The sequence below is a fragment of the Oncorhynchus masou genome, chromosome 26 (genome assembly GCF_036934945.1).
Source record: "Oncorhynchus masou masou isolate Uvic2021 chromosome 26, UVic_Omas_1.1, whole genome shotgun sequence".
NCBI lineage: Eukaryota > Metazoa > Chordata > Actinopteri > Salmoniformes > Salmonidae > Oncorhynchus > Oncorhynchus masou.
The window spans coordinates 22,005,875-22,021,167 of NC_088237.1; the positions used below are offsets into that span (position 1 = coordinate 22,005,875).

At 42.4% G+C, this 15,293-nt stretch overlaps 1 protein-coding gene across 3 annotated transcripts in view; it reads right to left on the reverse strand.

Moving 5' to 3' along the window:
* Positions 1-15,136, reverse strand: part of LOC135515023 (tubby-related protein 3-like) — a 41,288-nt gene extending 26,152 nt beyond the window's left edge. Inside the window, exon 1 of one of the 3 annotated variants that reach the window (XM_064938818.1) lies at positions 15,002-15,136. In XM_064938818.1, coding sequence (XP_064794890.1) covers positions 15,002-15,021 — 20 coding nt within the window. In that variant the 5' untranslated portion in view covers positions 15,022-15,136. The other 2 variants (XM_064938820.1, XM_064938817.1) reach the window with 2 other exon arrangements.
* Between the last annotated feature and the right edge of the window lie 157 nt (positions 15,137-15,293).

Sequence of the window (15,293 nt, forward strand, 5' to 3'; positions counted from 1 at the left end):
CAGTGAATGAACACCTATATGACTGTGGAGTGGTCACAGACCCCAGACAGTGAATGAACACCTATATGACTGTGGCGTAGTCACAGTCCCCAGACAGTGAATGAACACCTATATGACTGTGGAGTAGTCACAGCCCCCCAGACAGTGAATGAACACCTATATGACTGTGGAGTAGTCACAGCCCCTCAGACAGTGAATGAACACCTATATGACTGTGGAGTGGTCACAGACCCCAGACAGTGAATGAACACCTATATGACTGTGGAGTGGTCACAGACCCCAGACAGTGAATGAACACCTATATGACTGTGGAGTGGTCACAGACCCCAGACAGTGAATGAACACCTATATGACTGTGGAGTAGTCACAGCCCCCAGACAGTGAATGAACACCTATATGACTGTGGAGTGGTCACAGCCCCCAGACAGTGAATGAACACCTATATGACTGTGGAGTGGTCACAGTCCCCCAGACAGTGGATGAACACCTATATGACTGTGGAGTAGTCACAGCCCCCAGACAGTGAATGAACACCTATATGACTGTGGAGTGGTCACAGCCCCCAGACAGTGAATGAACACCTATATGACTGTGGCGTAGTCACAGACCCCAGACAGTGAATGAACACCTATATGACTGTGGAGTAGTCACAGCCCCCAGACAGTGAATGAACACCTATATGACTGTGGAGTGGTCACAGCCCCCAGACAGTGAATGAACACCTATATGACTGTGGAGTGGTCACAGACCCCAGACAGTGAATGAACACCTACCTATATGACTGGGAGTAGTCACAGTCCCCCAGACAGTGAATGAACACCTACCTATATGACTGGGAGTAGTCACAGCCCCCCAGACAGTGAATGAACACCTATATGACTGTGGAGTGGTCACAGCCCCCAGACAGTGAATGAACACCTATATGACTGTGGAGTGGTCACAGCCCCCCAGACAGTGAATGAACACCTATATGACTGTGGAGTGGTCACAGCCCCCAGACAGTGAATGAACACCTATATGACTGTGGAGTGGTCACAGTCCCCCAGACAGTGAATGAACACCTATATGACTGTGGAGTGGTCACAGACCCCAGACAGTGAATGAACACCTATATGACTGTGGAGTGGTCACAGTCCCCCAGACAGTGGATGAACACCTATATGACTGTGGAGTGGTCACAGACCCCAGACAGTGAATGAACACCTATATGACTGTGGAGTGGTCACAGACCCCAGACAGTGAATGAACACCTATATGACTGTGGAGTGGTCACAGACCCCAGACAGTGAATGAACACCTATATGACTGTGGCGTAGTCACAGTCCCCAGACAGTGAATGAACACCTATATGACTGTGGAGTAGTCACAGCCCCTCAGACAGTGAATGAACACCTATATGACTGTGGAGTGGTCACAGACCCCAGACAGTGAATGAACACCTATATGACTGTGGAGTAGTCACAGCCCCCAGACAGTGAATGAACACCTATATGACTGTGGAGTAGTCACAGCCCCCAGACAGTGAATGAACACCTATATGACTGTGGAGTAGTCACAGCCCCCCAGACAGTGAATGAACACCTATATGACTGTGGAGTGGTCACAGTCCCCCAGACAGTGAATGAACACCTATATGACTGTGGAGTGGTCACAGCCCCCAGACAGTGAATGAACACCTATATGACTGTGGAGTAGTCACAGCCCCCCAGACAGTGAATGAACACCTATAGACTGTGGAGTGGTCACAGACCCCAGACAGTGAATGAACACCTATATGATGGGACTGTCCCCCAGACAGTGAATGAACACCTACCTATATGACTGGTCCTCCACCTCTATCAAACTTGGAGGACACAGTCTTTCTGACTGTAGTCACACAGCCCCCATGACAGTGAATGAACACCTACCTATATGACTGGGAGTAGTCACAGCCCCCAGACAGTGAATAAACACCTATATGACTGTGGAGTGGTCACAGCCCCCAGACAGTGAATGAACACCTATATGACTGTGGAGTGGTCACAGCCCCCCAGACAGTGGATGAACACCTATATGACTGTGGAGTAGTCACAGACCCCAGACAGTGAATGAACACCTATATGACTGTGGAGTGGTCACAGACCCCAGACAGTGAATGAACACCTATATGACTGTGGAGTGGTCACAGACCCCAGACAGTGAATGAACACCTATATGACTGTGGAGTGGTCACAGCCCCCCAGACAGTGAATGAACACCTATATGACTGTGGAGTGGTCACAGACCCCAGACAGTGAATGAACACCTATATGACTGTGGAGTGGTCACAGACCCCAGACAGTGAATGAACACCTATATGACTGTGGAGTGGTCACAGACCCCAGACAGTGAATGAACACCTATATGACTGTGGAGTGGTCACAGACCCCAGACAGTGAATGAACACCTATATGACTGTGGAGTGGTCACAGACCCCAGACAGTGAATGAACACCTATATGACTGTGGAGTAGTCACAGACCCCAGACAGTGAATGAACACCTATATGACTGTGGCGTAGTCACAGCCCCCCAGACAGTGAATGAACACCTATATGACTGTGGCGTAGTCACAGCCCCCAGACAGTGAATGAACACCTATATGACTGTGGAGTGGTCACAGCCCCCCAGACAGTGAAAGAACATTGATCAAGTGCTGTGTATTTGTTTAATCCGCCACAGGGTATCATCATTCTATACTTTAATCTGAGAATACACTGTGTCCTCCACCTCTATCAAACTTGGAGGACACAGTCTTTCTGTCCACTTCACAGGTATCTACGCGGTAATCAATGTTTCATAACACTGACACTATGCTGTAAAAGACTTAATGACTGACAAGCAAACAAGATGCAGGCCAGTAATAGCCTATTACTTTGTCACAAACAAGATTTAGGATACCCTCCATGTCATGGCATTGTCCTCGGTCTGTTGGTGAAAAAGCTTGAGAATAGGATGAGACTACTGCAGCATTCAGATGACAATATGATGCAGTTCCAAACTTGTCTCTGGAACTGAGCATAAAATTAGAGACTTTATTATCAGACGAGAGACAAGGGAGAAGCGTATTATCAAACTGCAATACAATTATTCTCATTAATATACTTCACAGATTTGGACTAATTTAAATCATGTTTTAAAGTTCATCGAATAAAGTACATTTAATTTCCTTCGGCAAATTACTTTCCGGGGTTAAAAATGAAAGACTGAACGAGAGGTAGTCTAATTAAACTTCTAATTCCCCAGAGGTTGGAGAGAATGGCTTCAGTTCCAGTTCAGTGAGTGAAATCACAAGAGAGAGGGATTATTCAAAACAGGGTGATGACATGGGTGAGATTAGGCTGTTTTTGATTCCCTGGCAGACAGATCAGCTCTGCGTCAAGTTAAAGCTAGAATTTGGGATTCGTTTTTTTTGTGTGAAACAGCAGCCCTGCTATATACCAAGAATTGAAATGACCATTAAAACAGATTTCCAGATTGCAGATTGTGCCTTTAAGGAAGCCAATGAAAAGACACCAGCTGAATAAATGATCAACGCATGCTGAGGTATAGAGCATGAACAACACTGTTTAACTAGGCCTAGGATATTATAGGACTCATACAAGCGAAACGACAGTCTTTTCAACACAAGCAACTTCAATCAAATTCTGTCATGTCAGCTACTTGGTCAAATATTATTCTTAGCACATCCTTAGAACAAACAGCTGTAAAACAAAACCTCACAATATAACATGTTAGAAAGAAACTTGTTACAGTACAAGAGGTGGAGCTCTGAATAAGTAACGACAATGCACCAGACAAAACATGAGCGTGGGAGAGACCCTTAAAAGGTAAACTTTTTTTTTATTAGCCCACTGTTGACACTGCATTTGGCCGGTGACACTTTGCTTCTTGAAATTCCAATATCTTTAAAACTTCACTGCTGACATACAAAACATTTTGGGGCTGTATCAACAGTGGGCTCATGAAAAATCACTCAAAAACAACCTTTTGATGTTTGTTTCCCTTTAACAACAGGTAAGCCATTCAGCCCAAGGAGAACAGAGAACCGGGGTGTGGGTAGGAGGTAGGATCTGTGGGAACAGGAGGAAGAGATGCTCAAAGCCTATCTGTCTGTCACAGGCACGACAAACACCTGACCCCTCTCAGTTCCTCTATCACCCTACAGTACACATTTATGAGATATCAAGCACAGTGTGTGTGTGTGTGTGTATGTACAATATGATTATGTCTAGGCGTGAGCGTGTGCCTACGTAGGCAGTGGCTGTTGACAGGCTGGGAGACACCACTCTTTACACGGTCCATGATGCTGTATCAGTCAGTCTCGGTGTATGATAGTCCAGCAGCAGCTCCGGTAATGTATGGTGCTCCCAACCCGGTCCAGAGTCAGTCTGAAGGTCAACCTGAAGCTCCAACTACAACCCTGCTACCCTGCAGCCAGGAGGGAGTCCCAGCGCCACGCAGCTGAGGGTGATGTCGCGGAGTAGGAGCCTTGCCATGACGCCACACTTGAGGCCGCTAGCCTCTGAACACAACACAGTGAACCCACAGGGATTTGTTAAAGGAGTCTAAATGTGGCGTGAGTTCATGCCAAGACAAAATACTGGGAATAAAATCCCTAAACTTGGTCCTCTGACTTAGTTACATGTCCATCTTTCTTCAGTTTCTAAGATGTATCAGATATATAGACTGATAGGCCACGTGCTAACTGGCCATGACTGTATCGGAATAGCTAAAAATGCTTTCAGCAGAACTCCACAGACGCCATTTCCTCTGACTCAGAGGGAGATATTGCACATATCAAAACCGCAGACCATTTACACAAACTGAATTTAACACCAATTGGGAAAGTTTACGTTTTGTGAGCTTTAGCCTAGGCCCAGTATCTTAAGTAAAATATTCCAACACTTTAATTTTGACAGAAAATGCCAGAACATGGAATTTGCTTAGTCATAGCTAAATTAACCAAACGGTTTCTTGTCAATGTGAAACCACATTATTCTGGTTTTCTGCCTTTCTACATAGGCTTTCCTTATATGCTCCTTGAATCCATGTAAGTAGAGCGGTTTCTGGATGACAACCACAGTTACTCCCAATTACCAGAAGTATAAACAAACAACCCTCTCATTCCTTAAACTGGCAAGAAGTGGGGGACCTTGATCCTGTTGCTAGGAGACCACAGGACCTTTAAGTCATATCGTCTTCTGTTTGTGTACGTGTGTTTGCATGCGCGTGCCAGCGAAGGGAAAATGGCATTCTCCTCAGCTGAGGGCAATCTGGGGAATGATTCACCTGAGAGTAATTAAACACTGTCAAAACAAATGATGGAAACAAGAGCGAAGTGTAGACTGGTCAGCACTCGAAGCACAGGGTGAAAACCCATATAACAATGAAAAAAGCCCAAAGACCGGAACTACAGAAGCTCGTTATCTCATGCATCCCATTGAGTCACGGCAGATTCTTCGGTCTACACGCAGAATCGGCCCACGGGAGATTAGGTAGGCTAAAATGATGTAGCCTACATGATACAGTTGAGAACCAGCCTACCTATTGCAAATACCAGATTTGTTTCTCTGTCTGTCAGTCCCTGACTCAAATGGGTGGATTGCCCAAGCCACTGAGGAGGCATGTGTTCGGAATGTGCCGGAAAACAGGAAGTAAATTGCACTTCATTTTCTACCCTGTTGAAACGGCTTTCTCACCCACAGGTCTTGTACAGTTAGATACTTGAGGTCCAGCTGGTTTGTTATAGGTCTGCTGAGCCATTGTGAAATAGGGATACAACAACCACACCTTTCTGGAAAGGGAGTTACTGATACTGATTTAAGACACATTGAATTAAACCAGGAACAATTTTCCTACCGCAGACTGAATGGTAAATGATTGAGTGAGACTGTGCGTGCATGATTATCTTTGGTCACCGACCATGATAATTGTGTGCACTATACCTTACAGACACCCCGATTTTCATTTGTCCATCCATGCGCTTGTTCAGTAGTTTCATGTGCTGCATTTTTCCCTCCACTCTTGAGGTTTGTGGTATCAGCCTCAGATGCTGCCATGTTAAGGTCCCTTTCCACCCCTCTGTTCAGCTCTTAAAACAGACACTGGCATCCTCTGCCAACTGAGTCACCCAAGCATGAAACCCATTTCTCAAACAATTATAAAGCACCTTGTACCACCCACCACTGCGACCTGTATGCTCTAGTCGGCTGGCCCTCACTACATATTCGTCGCCAGACCCACTGGCTCCAGAGAGAGAAGGGAGCCTCAGTTGCCCTTACGGAGAAAGAGAGAAGGATAGGCTACTGGAAAGGGCTTGAGAGATAGGTGAGATGTTTTACATGCCAGGATTGCAGCTGTGCTATGTGTGTGCATGACTGCTGGACACAAACAAACAGTGTCTGGGTGTTTGGGGGGGCTATAGGACAGGTCGTTTGCAAATTATATTATACAAATATTACATTTTGAAGTTGTGTTTTATTAATGTGTAGGCGACATGTTCTTCAAGGCATAATGTTTTTTCTTTTTTTTAATGATATTCATTTATGATTTACGAGCAGGGATGAAGACGCAATGGGCAATGTTTTGCTTTTCGATAAAACCCGTCATGCTGATATAAGAACATCATTGTACTTTATTTTATTAAAACTTTACAGGCTAATTTCTATTCTGTTAAGATTAATTACAATAATCTAAAAATGTGCTTTTGAGCACCATGGGAGGACACCCTATGTTACGCATCCAATGCATATGGATGGTTCCGACCTAGAATATGTGAACATCTATAAGTACAGAGGTGTCTGGCTAGACTGTAAACTTTCCTTCCAGACTCATATCAAACATCTCCAATCCAAAATCAAATCTAGAGTTGGCTTTCTATTTCGCAACAAAGCCTCCTTCACTCACGCTGCCAAACTTACCCTAGTAAAACTGACTATCCTACCGATCCTCGACTTCGGCGATGTCATCTACAAAATAGCTTCCAATACTCTACTCAACAAACTAGATGAAGTTTATCACAGTGCCATCCGTTTTGTTACTAAAGCACTAAAGCTGTATGCTCTAGTCGGCTGGCCCTCACTACATATTCGTCGCCAGACCCACTGGCTCCAGATCATCTACAAATCCATGCTAGGTAAAGCTCCGCCTTATCTCAGATCACTGGTCACGATGGCAACACCCACCCGTAGCACATGCTCCAGCGGGTGTATCTCACTGATCATCCCTAAAGCCAACACCTCATTTGGCCGCCTTTCCTTCCAGTTCTCTGCTGCCTGTGACTGGAACGAATTGCAAAAATCGCTGAAGTTGGAAACTTTTATTTCCCTCACCAACTTTAAACATCTGCTATCTGAGCAGCTAACCGATCTCTGCAGCTGTACATAGTCCATCTGTAAACAGCTCACCCAATTTACCTACCTCATCCCCATATGTTTTTATTTATTTACTTTTCTGCTCTTGTGCACACCAGTATCTCTACTTGCACATGATCATCTGATCATTTATCACTCCAGTGTTAATCTGCTAAATTGTAATTATTCGCCTACCTCCTCATGCCTTTTGCACACAATGTACATAGACTTTTTTTCCTACTGTTATTGACTTGTTTATTTTTTACTCCATGTGTAACTATGTGTTGTTGTCTGTTCACACTGCTATGCTTTATCTTGGCCAGGTCGCAGTTGTAAATGAGAACTTGTTCTCAACTAGCCTATCTGGTTAAATAAAGGTGAAATAAAAAAATAACATTTTTAAAAATTAAAATAAAAAAATAAATATGGATGTCCGGTAAATTTCTCAAACAATTAAAATCTTGCCGGTCACGGTGTCCGCAGCCTAATTTTCCTAATGGAAACCCTGCCCAGGCTACATGTCTGTTCCTTACACTAATCCTCTACACACATCCTCTGAAAGAATACACAAACAGATTACATCAAATAATCACAGTCCACATTGCAGCATTAGAACAGGAAAGGGTGGGAACTGCCCTCTGATTTTATTCTCCTCTCGGGGTAAAAATGGACCTATGGATTTCACATTTTTTTCTGCAGAGTTAACAGTAGAGGTTGACTGATTAGGATTTTTCAACACCAATACCGATTATTGGAGGGGAAAAAAAGCCGATACCGATTAATCGGACAATTATTTTTCATTTGTTTGTAATAATGACAATTACAACAATACTGAATGAACACTTATTTTAACTTAATATAATACATCAATAAAATCAACTTAGCCTCAAATATTCCTGTTACATTGCACAACCTTCAATGTTATGTCATAATTACATAAAGTTCTGGCAAATTGGGCGTCCCTAACTGTTGCATATACACTGACTCTGCGTGCAATGAACGCAAGAGAAGTGACACAATTTCACCTGGTTAATATTGCCTGCTAACCTGGATTTATTTTAGCTAAATATGCAGGTTTAAAAATATATACTTCTGTGTATTGATTTTAAGAAAGTTATTGATGTTCATGGTTAGGTACACATTGAAGCAACGATACGCACCGCATCGATTATATGCAACGCAGGACACGCTAGATAAACTAGTAATATCAACCATGTGTAGTTAACTAGTGATTATGATTGATTGGTTGTTTTTTATAATATAAGTTTAATGCTAACGAGCAACTTACCTTGGCTTACTGCATTCACGTAACAGGCAGTCTACCCGTGGAGTGCAACGAGAGGCAGGTGGTTAGAGCGTTGGACTAGTTAACTGTAAGGTTGCAAGAGTGAATCCTCCGAGCTGACAAGGTGAAAATCTGTCATTCTGCCCCTGAACGAGGCAGTTAACCCACCGTTCCTAGGCAGTCATTGAAAATAAGAATGTGTTCTTAACTGACTTGCCTTGTTAAATAAAGATTAAATAATGGAGTAAAAAAAAAATTGATGTCCAAAAATACAGATTTCCGATTGTTATGAAAACTTGATATCAACCCTAATTAATTGGCCATTCCGATTAATCGGTTGACCTCTAGTTAACAGTAACCTCTTACGCACACAGCACCATGTTCTACTCTCAGGGCACCTCTGGTCAGCACAGTCCTAATGCACAGACATCAAACAGACATCAATAGGAGTGCTGGGGGACCATAGGGAGAGTTGATTTCCCTCAGACAAGCCATTACATTAAGCACTGTACCCTCAGTTCTGAAACTGATTGAAAAGCTAGAGTAAGACGAGACAGGGAGAGGCATGCTCCAACATGTCATGTCAGTGTTTCCCCTGTATTCATAAAATGTTTTCAGTGTAAACTTAAACGACTAAAACCAGATATAAAGTATGCAGAAAAGATAATGAGGGTACATATTTTTAAATAAGATAATCATTGAACTATTGATTTTGTTATAATGTTTGAGTCACTCAGATAGCATAAGAACACAGCATAAGCCATGGCAAAATGTGTAGAATTGCATGAAATTTGCTTAAAGGTAGCTGTCCAGTGTTTCCAGATTAATATGACCTATAATGAATTACAATATGAGTAAAATAGTTTTCCTTCCAAAAAAAATGTAATTAAGTATGCCAAGCAGCTTTTCTGTGTTGGAATGGTTTAGGCGTACCCCAACAACAGAATGGCGTGGGCATATACCGGTCATTAAAAAAAATGTAATATGAGTAGACCGCTGATTGGCCAGCTCAACCTCTTTAGGAGTATTACATCATACTCCACAAGGAAATAGCAAGCTCCAATTTATGCTTTGGCCACAAATACGAGTATAGGATGAGTCAACAACATTATTTCAATGTGAGAATAGTATATAACAGAATATTACATTTTAAAAGTGAGATTTTCACTGGACAGTTACTTTAAAACTGCACATTTTCCCTCAGTCCCATGGCAAAATGTGTAGAATTGTAGGAAAGGATTAGCAAGTAACTAGAGTAAAGTCAGCATAAATATGGAAAACATCAGATCATGATAGAAATTTAATTTGGTGTTAACCGGTTACGCTAGCTAGCTAACACTACTACACTACTAATTTGCTCATCAAAAGAACCATCAACTCGAGTAGAAAGTTGTCAGCACCTGATTCATCATCAGCTCAACAGTAAAGCTATCATTTAGCCATTATCGCTAACCATCTTTTTCTGCCCCCGGTGGGAAAATGTCGATGTGGCTGTAATTTATGCTTTGGCCACAAATACAAGTACAGGACGAGTCAACAACATTATTTTGTAGTTAACAGAATATAAACTTTTTAAAGTGAGATTTTCTCTGGCCAGTTACCATAACACTGCTAATGTTATCTCATCCCCATGGCAAAATGTTTAGAATAGCATGAAACTAGCTATAAAACTGTCAAATGTTTTCTCTGCCATATGGCAAAATGTGTAGAATTGCAGGAAAATAGCTTTAAAACTGCAAGATTTTGTCTCAGCGACCAACATCTAAAATGTTTGGTGGAAATCCTAGAGGAAACACTATTTTTTTTCACCTTTATTTAACCAGGTAGGCCAGTTGAGAACAAGTTGTCATTTATAACTGAGACCTGGCCAAGATAAATGCAAAGCAGTGCGACAAAAACAACACAGAGTTACACATAAACATACGTACAGTCAATAACAGAAAATAAAAGAAAAATAGAAAAATCTATGTACCGTGTGTGCAAATGTAGAAGAGTAGGGAGGTAGAGGCGAAAATAATTGCAATTTAGCATTAATACTGTAGTGATAGATGTGCAGATGATGATGTGCAAGTAGAGATACTGGGTGCAAGAGGGTAAGTAAAAATATGGGGATGAGGTAGTCGGGTGTGCCATTTACAGACTGGCTGTGTACAGGTACAGTGATCGGTAAGCTGCTCTGACAGCTGATGTTTAAAGTTAGAGAGGGAGATATAAGACTACAGCTTCAGAGATTTTTGCAATTCGTTCCAGTCATTGGCAGCAGAGAACTGGAAGGAAAGGCGGCCAAAATAAATGTATGCACGATGGTGCACGTGCTCAAACGGTTTGGGTTCGATGTTATAGATTACCTGGAGCCAGTGGGTTTGGCGACAGATATGTAGTGAGGGCCAGCCAGCGAGAGCATGCAGGTCACAGTGGTGGGTAGTAAATGGGGCTTTGGTAATAAAACGGATGGCACTGTGATAAGACTACATCCAGTTTGCTGAGTAGAGTGTTGGGGGCTATTTTGTAAATGACATTGCCAAAGTCGAGGATCGGGAGTATAGTCGGTTTTACAAGGGTATGTTTGGCGGCATGAACGAAGGAGGCTTTGTTGAGAAATAGGAAGCCGATTCTAGGTTTCATTTTGGATTGGAGATGCTTAATGTGAGTCTGGAAGGAGAGTTTACAGTCTAACCAGACACCTAGGTATTTGTAGTTGTCCACACAATCTAGGTCAGAACCGTTCAGAGTAGTGATGCTAGTCTGGCGGGAGGGTGCGGGCAGCAATTGGTTGAAGCGCATATACTTAGTTTTACTAGCATTTATATGCAGTTGGAGGCCACGGCATGAGTGTTGTGTTGTATGGCATTGAAGCTCGTTTGGAGGTTTGTTACCACAGTGGCCAAGAAACAAGCTAAAGTTATACCTCTGTATAAGAAGGGGATAAAGTCTTAAAAGTCTTATAAAGTCTTAGAGGCCTGTATCTATCCAATGTGTAACATCAAAGATCCTGGAGAGAATTGTACATGAGCAAATGTATGAATATGTTAACAAACAGGGTCTAATGTATGATTTTCAATCGGGTAAAAAAAAAAACATACTCCACTGATTCATGTCTACTTTACTTGACTGACTTCACAGGAAAGAGATTGATGAGGGAAATCTGTGTGCAATGGTACTGCTTGACCTACAGAAGGCGTTTGATACAGTTAACGACTGTCTCCTAATCTCCAAACTGGAGGCACTGGGGTTAAGCAGTATCCCTCTCGGCTGGGTAAAGTCCTATTTATCAGGAAGGGAGCAAGTAGTAGAGGTTAATGGTTCACTGTCTCAGGCAAAACCAATGAGTTGTGGCGTTCCGCAGGGGAGCGTGCTTGGGCCTCTGCTGTTTTTATTGTATATTAACGATACGAAAGATGCTTGTTCTTGCCGTCTTTTTCTTTATGCGGATGACTCTACACTTCTTGTGTTTCATAAAAAAGTAAAACTATGTTGGAGAGCATACTTTGCACAGAGCTTACTAACATTCGCAAATGGCTTGGAGATAATAAGCTATCTCTGCACTTAGGGAATACTGAAGCAATTATTTTGGGATCCAGACCAAAATTGTGTAGGTCGTCTGAAATCAGAGTGGAGTTAGGGAGTGAGGTGCTGACTTCTAAAACCTCTGTTAGCTACTTGGGATGTATTCTTGATGGAAGCTTGGGAGGTGTGAGCATGGCCAATAAGGTGCTAGGGAAGGTTAATGCCAGGACTAAGTTTTTGGCTAGAAAGTCCAAGCTGCTTGATAAGGACTCCATGAAAGTGCTAGTACTTCCTGGTTTGGGGGCTTATCTAAACGTATGAAGGGGAAGCTCCAGATGGCCCAGAATAAGCTGATCATGGTAGTATTGAAGGTGAGTCCACGTACTCACATAGGCAGGAGCTGCTTTCAGGAACTAAACTGGCTGTCTGTTGAGGCTAGGGTGTCCCAGATTAGACTAGGTTTTACAGGAGTATTTATGGTCCTGCACCCAGATATCTAAGTGATTACTTTCCTCGTGTTAGGGATGCACACAATCACAGCACCAGATCAGGTGTTGCTGATGTGTGCTTATACAGGTTCAGGAGTAATGAGTTGCCTCTGTCTATAAAAACAAAGTCCTCTCTGGACAGCTTTAAAAAGAAAGTAAAAATATGTTTGCTGTCTTCTGTGCCCATATGAATATGATGTAACTGGAATGATGAGATAGAAGAAGAACACCTATGTTTTTGTTTTATTATTTCACTGACATACTGTGTTTGATCTTGTCTAGCCATCTTGTCTCAAGAGGACCACAATGGAAATAAGTCCCAGACTTTATTATGTGTTATCCTCAATGATTTTATTCATGTGCATGTAAGGCTTTTTAAGTTTTATATGTGCTTGTTTTTTTTTAAATGGTCAAATTAATAAACTAAACTAAAAAGGGCCAGATGTATACAGAATGGTGTCGTCTGCATAGAGGTGGATCAGAAAAGCAAGCGCGAAGAGCAAAAGCAAGAGCGACATCATTGATGTATACAGAGAAAAGAGTCGGCCCGAGAATTGAACCCTGTGGCACCCCCATAGAGAATGCCAGAGGTCCAGACAACAGGCCCTCCGATTTCACACATTGAACTCTGAGAAGTAGTTGGTGAACCAGACGAGGCAGTCATTTGAGAAGCCAAGGCTATTGAGTCTACCATAAGAATGCAGTGATTGACAGAGTCAAAAGCCTTGGCCAGGATGATGAAGACGGCTACACAGTACTGTCTTTTATCAATGGCGGTTATGATATCGTTTAGGACCTTGAGCGTGGCTGAGGTGCACCCATGACCAGCTCGGAAACCAGATTGCATAGTTCTTGTGTCAACATGTTTGCCTATTAATTGTCCTGAGCCCTTATCCACAGTGTGCATTAATGTCACAAAGGGAATAGCCAATAATATTGTTTGTTGTGGGTGCAATGGTATTGCAACATTCGTGGGCACTCTTTAAAAACCAAAGACTGATTCTCTATTGCCTCCAGATAGTCACATAACATTCAGCACATTCCAATCCACAATAATATGGGGGAGGAGTGTCATTATTTTGACCAGAAATGCACAGCATAAGGAAAATGTTTGCTTGTGAAATAAGCATTAAGAATGTTTATGACAGCTGATTCTGTTATGCAGAAGGGTTCAGGTAGTGTTAAATAATAATCCTATTCTGACTGACATATTGTAATTTGTCTATTGCCTCCATGTAGCATATCACATAACTATCACATCATTAACCACGAACTGAACCATCCAACACCCTATTCAACAACGGATTGTCCCAATGTTGGCCACAGAGCCATACAATCATTATGCTATGACATTAGCTTGATTCACCTGCTTTTGTTGATGTTGTTCATCCTGTCACTTCTTCCGTTTCGGGAGACTTCTTTGGTGGTGATCGTGCCGAGTGATGTTGCCAAGATTGCACCCCTCATAGGCCCTAATACTGTATTTTTTAGCAAGCTGCTATAGTACCCACATTTCTGCGGTGCCGTCTCCAAGGACAATGGCGCAAGCTCCTATGACAAAGCCACAGTAACTCGAGAAATCGAGTGTAATATATTCCCCATCTGATGGCTTTCGTGACGCAATAATGTAACGTTAGCAACCCAACATATTCAAGACTAGAGCCTTGCCAGATGTTTATAAATGTCGTTATAGCTCCGTTGTCAACATGCATGTTCATACAATTCTGACATTTTTAATATGGAACGTTGTAGCTAGCTAACAAGTTAAAATTAAAATAAAATACTCTCTCATTTTCAAACACATTACTGTTACAAAACATGAATCAAAAAGTTTACGAGCAATCCATGAAGAATTGTGTGCTTTCTGCTTAAACCGTTAACACGCACGCTAACGTTAGCTAACAAAAAAAATCGATGGAGTTTTCCTAGCTACAATTCACTGACCAGCTCATGCTTCCTTTTCGTGATAAAACGATGCCCAAATCGTTAAAAATAGGCGTTTAACTCTGCTCGATTCCTGACAAGAAAAATAGACTAGTTAGCTACATTTAAAGTTGTGAAAAATATGTATTTTAGTTTGTGCTTGGTATTATCTTCCATGATTGACTTACCACTCAGCCTCTGTTCTAGTCTCTTCACGGAGCACGCTATCTTCAGGCAAGCAAGAAACGTTAGCTAGCTAGCCTAACATTAGCCAAACTAGCATCAGTCTTCTCGAGCAGCAGTGCCTTCTGAAAAAGTTAAGTGACAGACCAGTCTCGCGCACCACCCACCAGGCACACTTCGCCCATCAAATTTGGTCACCGCATGTCTACATAATATATATATATTATTTATTTTTTAAACTTACCTTATGCTGTAGTAACTCATGTTTACCCACGGTTGCTATGGATCCCAGCTGGTGGTGGCCTCCTGGTGCTGCAGACAACTTTCCTTGACACGCTTGGAAAATTGTTCCCCACCGCCCTAGTTACCGCACATGACTACAACACAGTGTTGCCAACTCCTCAGTAAGGAAAGTAGCTATTGGCTGTCCTAGAAGTCGCTAAATGACGCCATCGCCTAATTTGCATAATTGGCCATGTGCATGTAATTGTGATGGATGCTGTAGGAGAGAAGAATCAAGTCGTGGGAGAGACAAA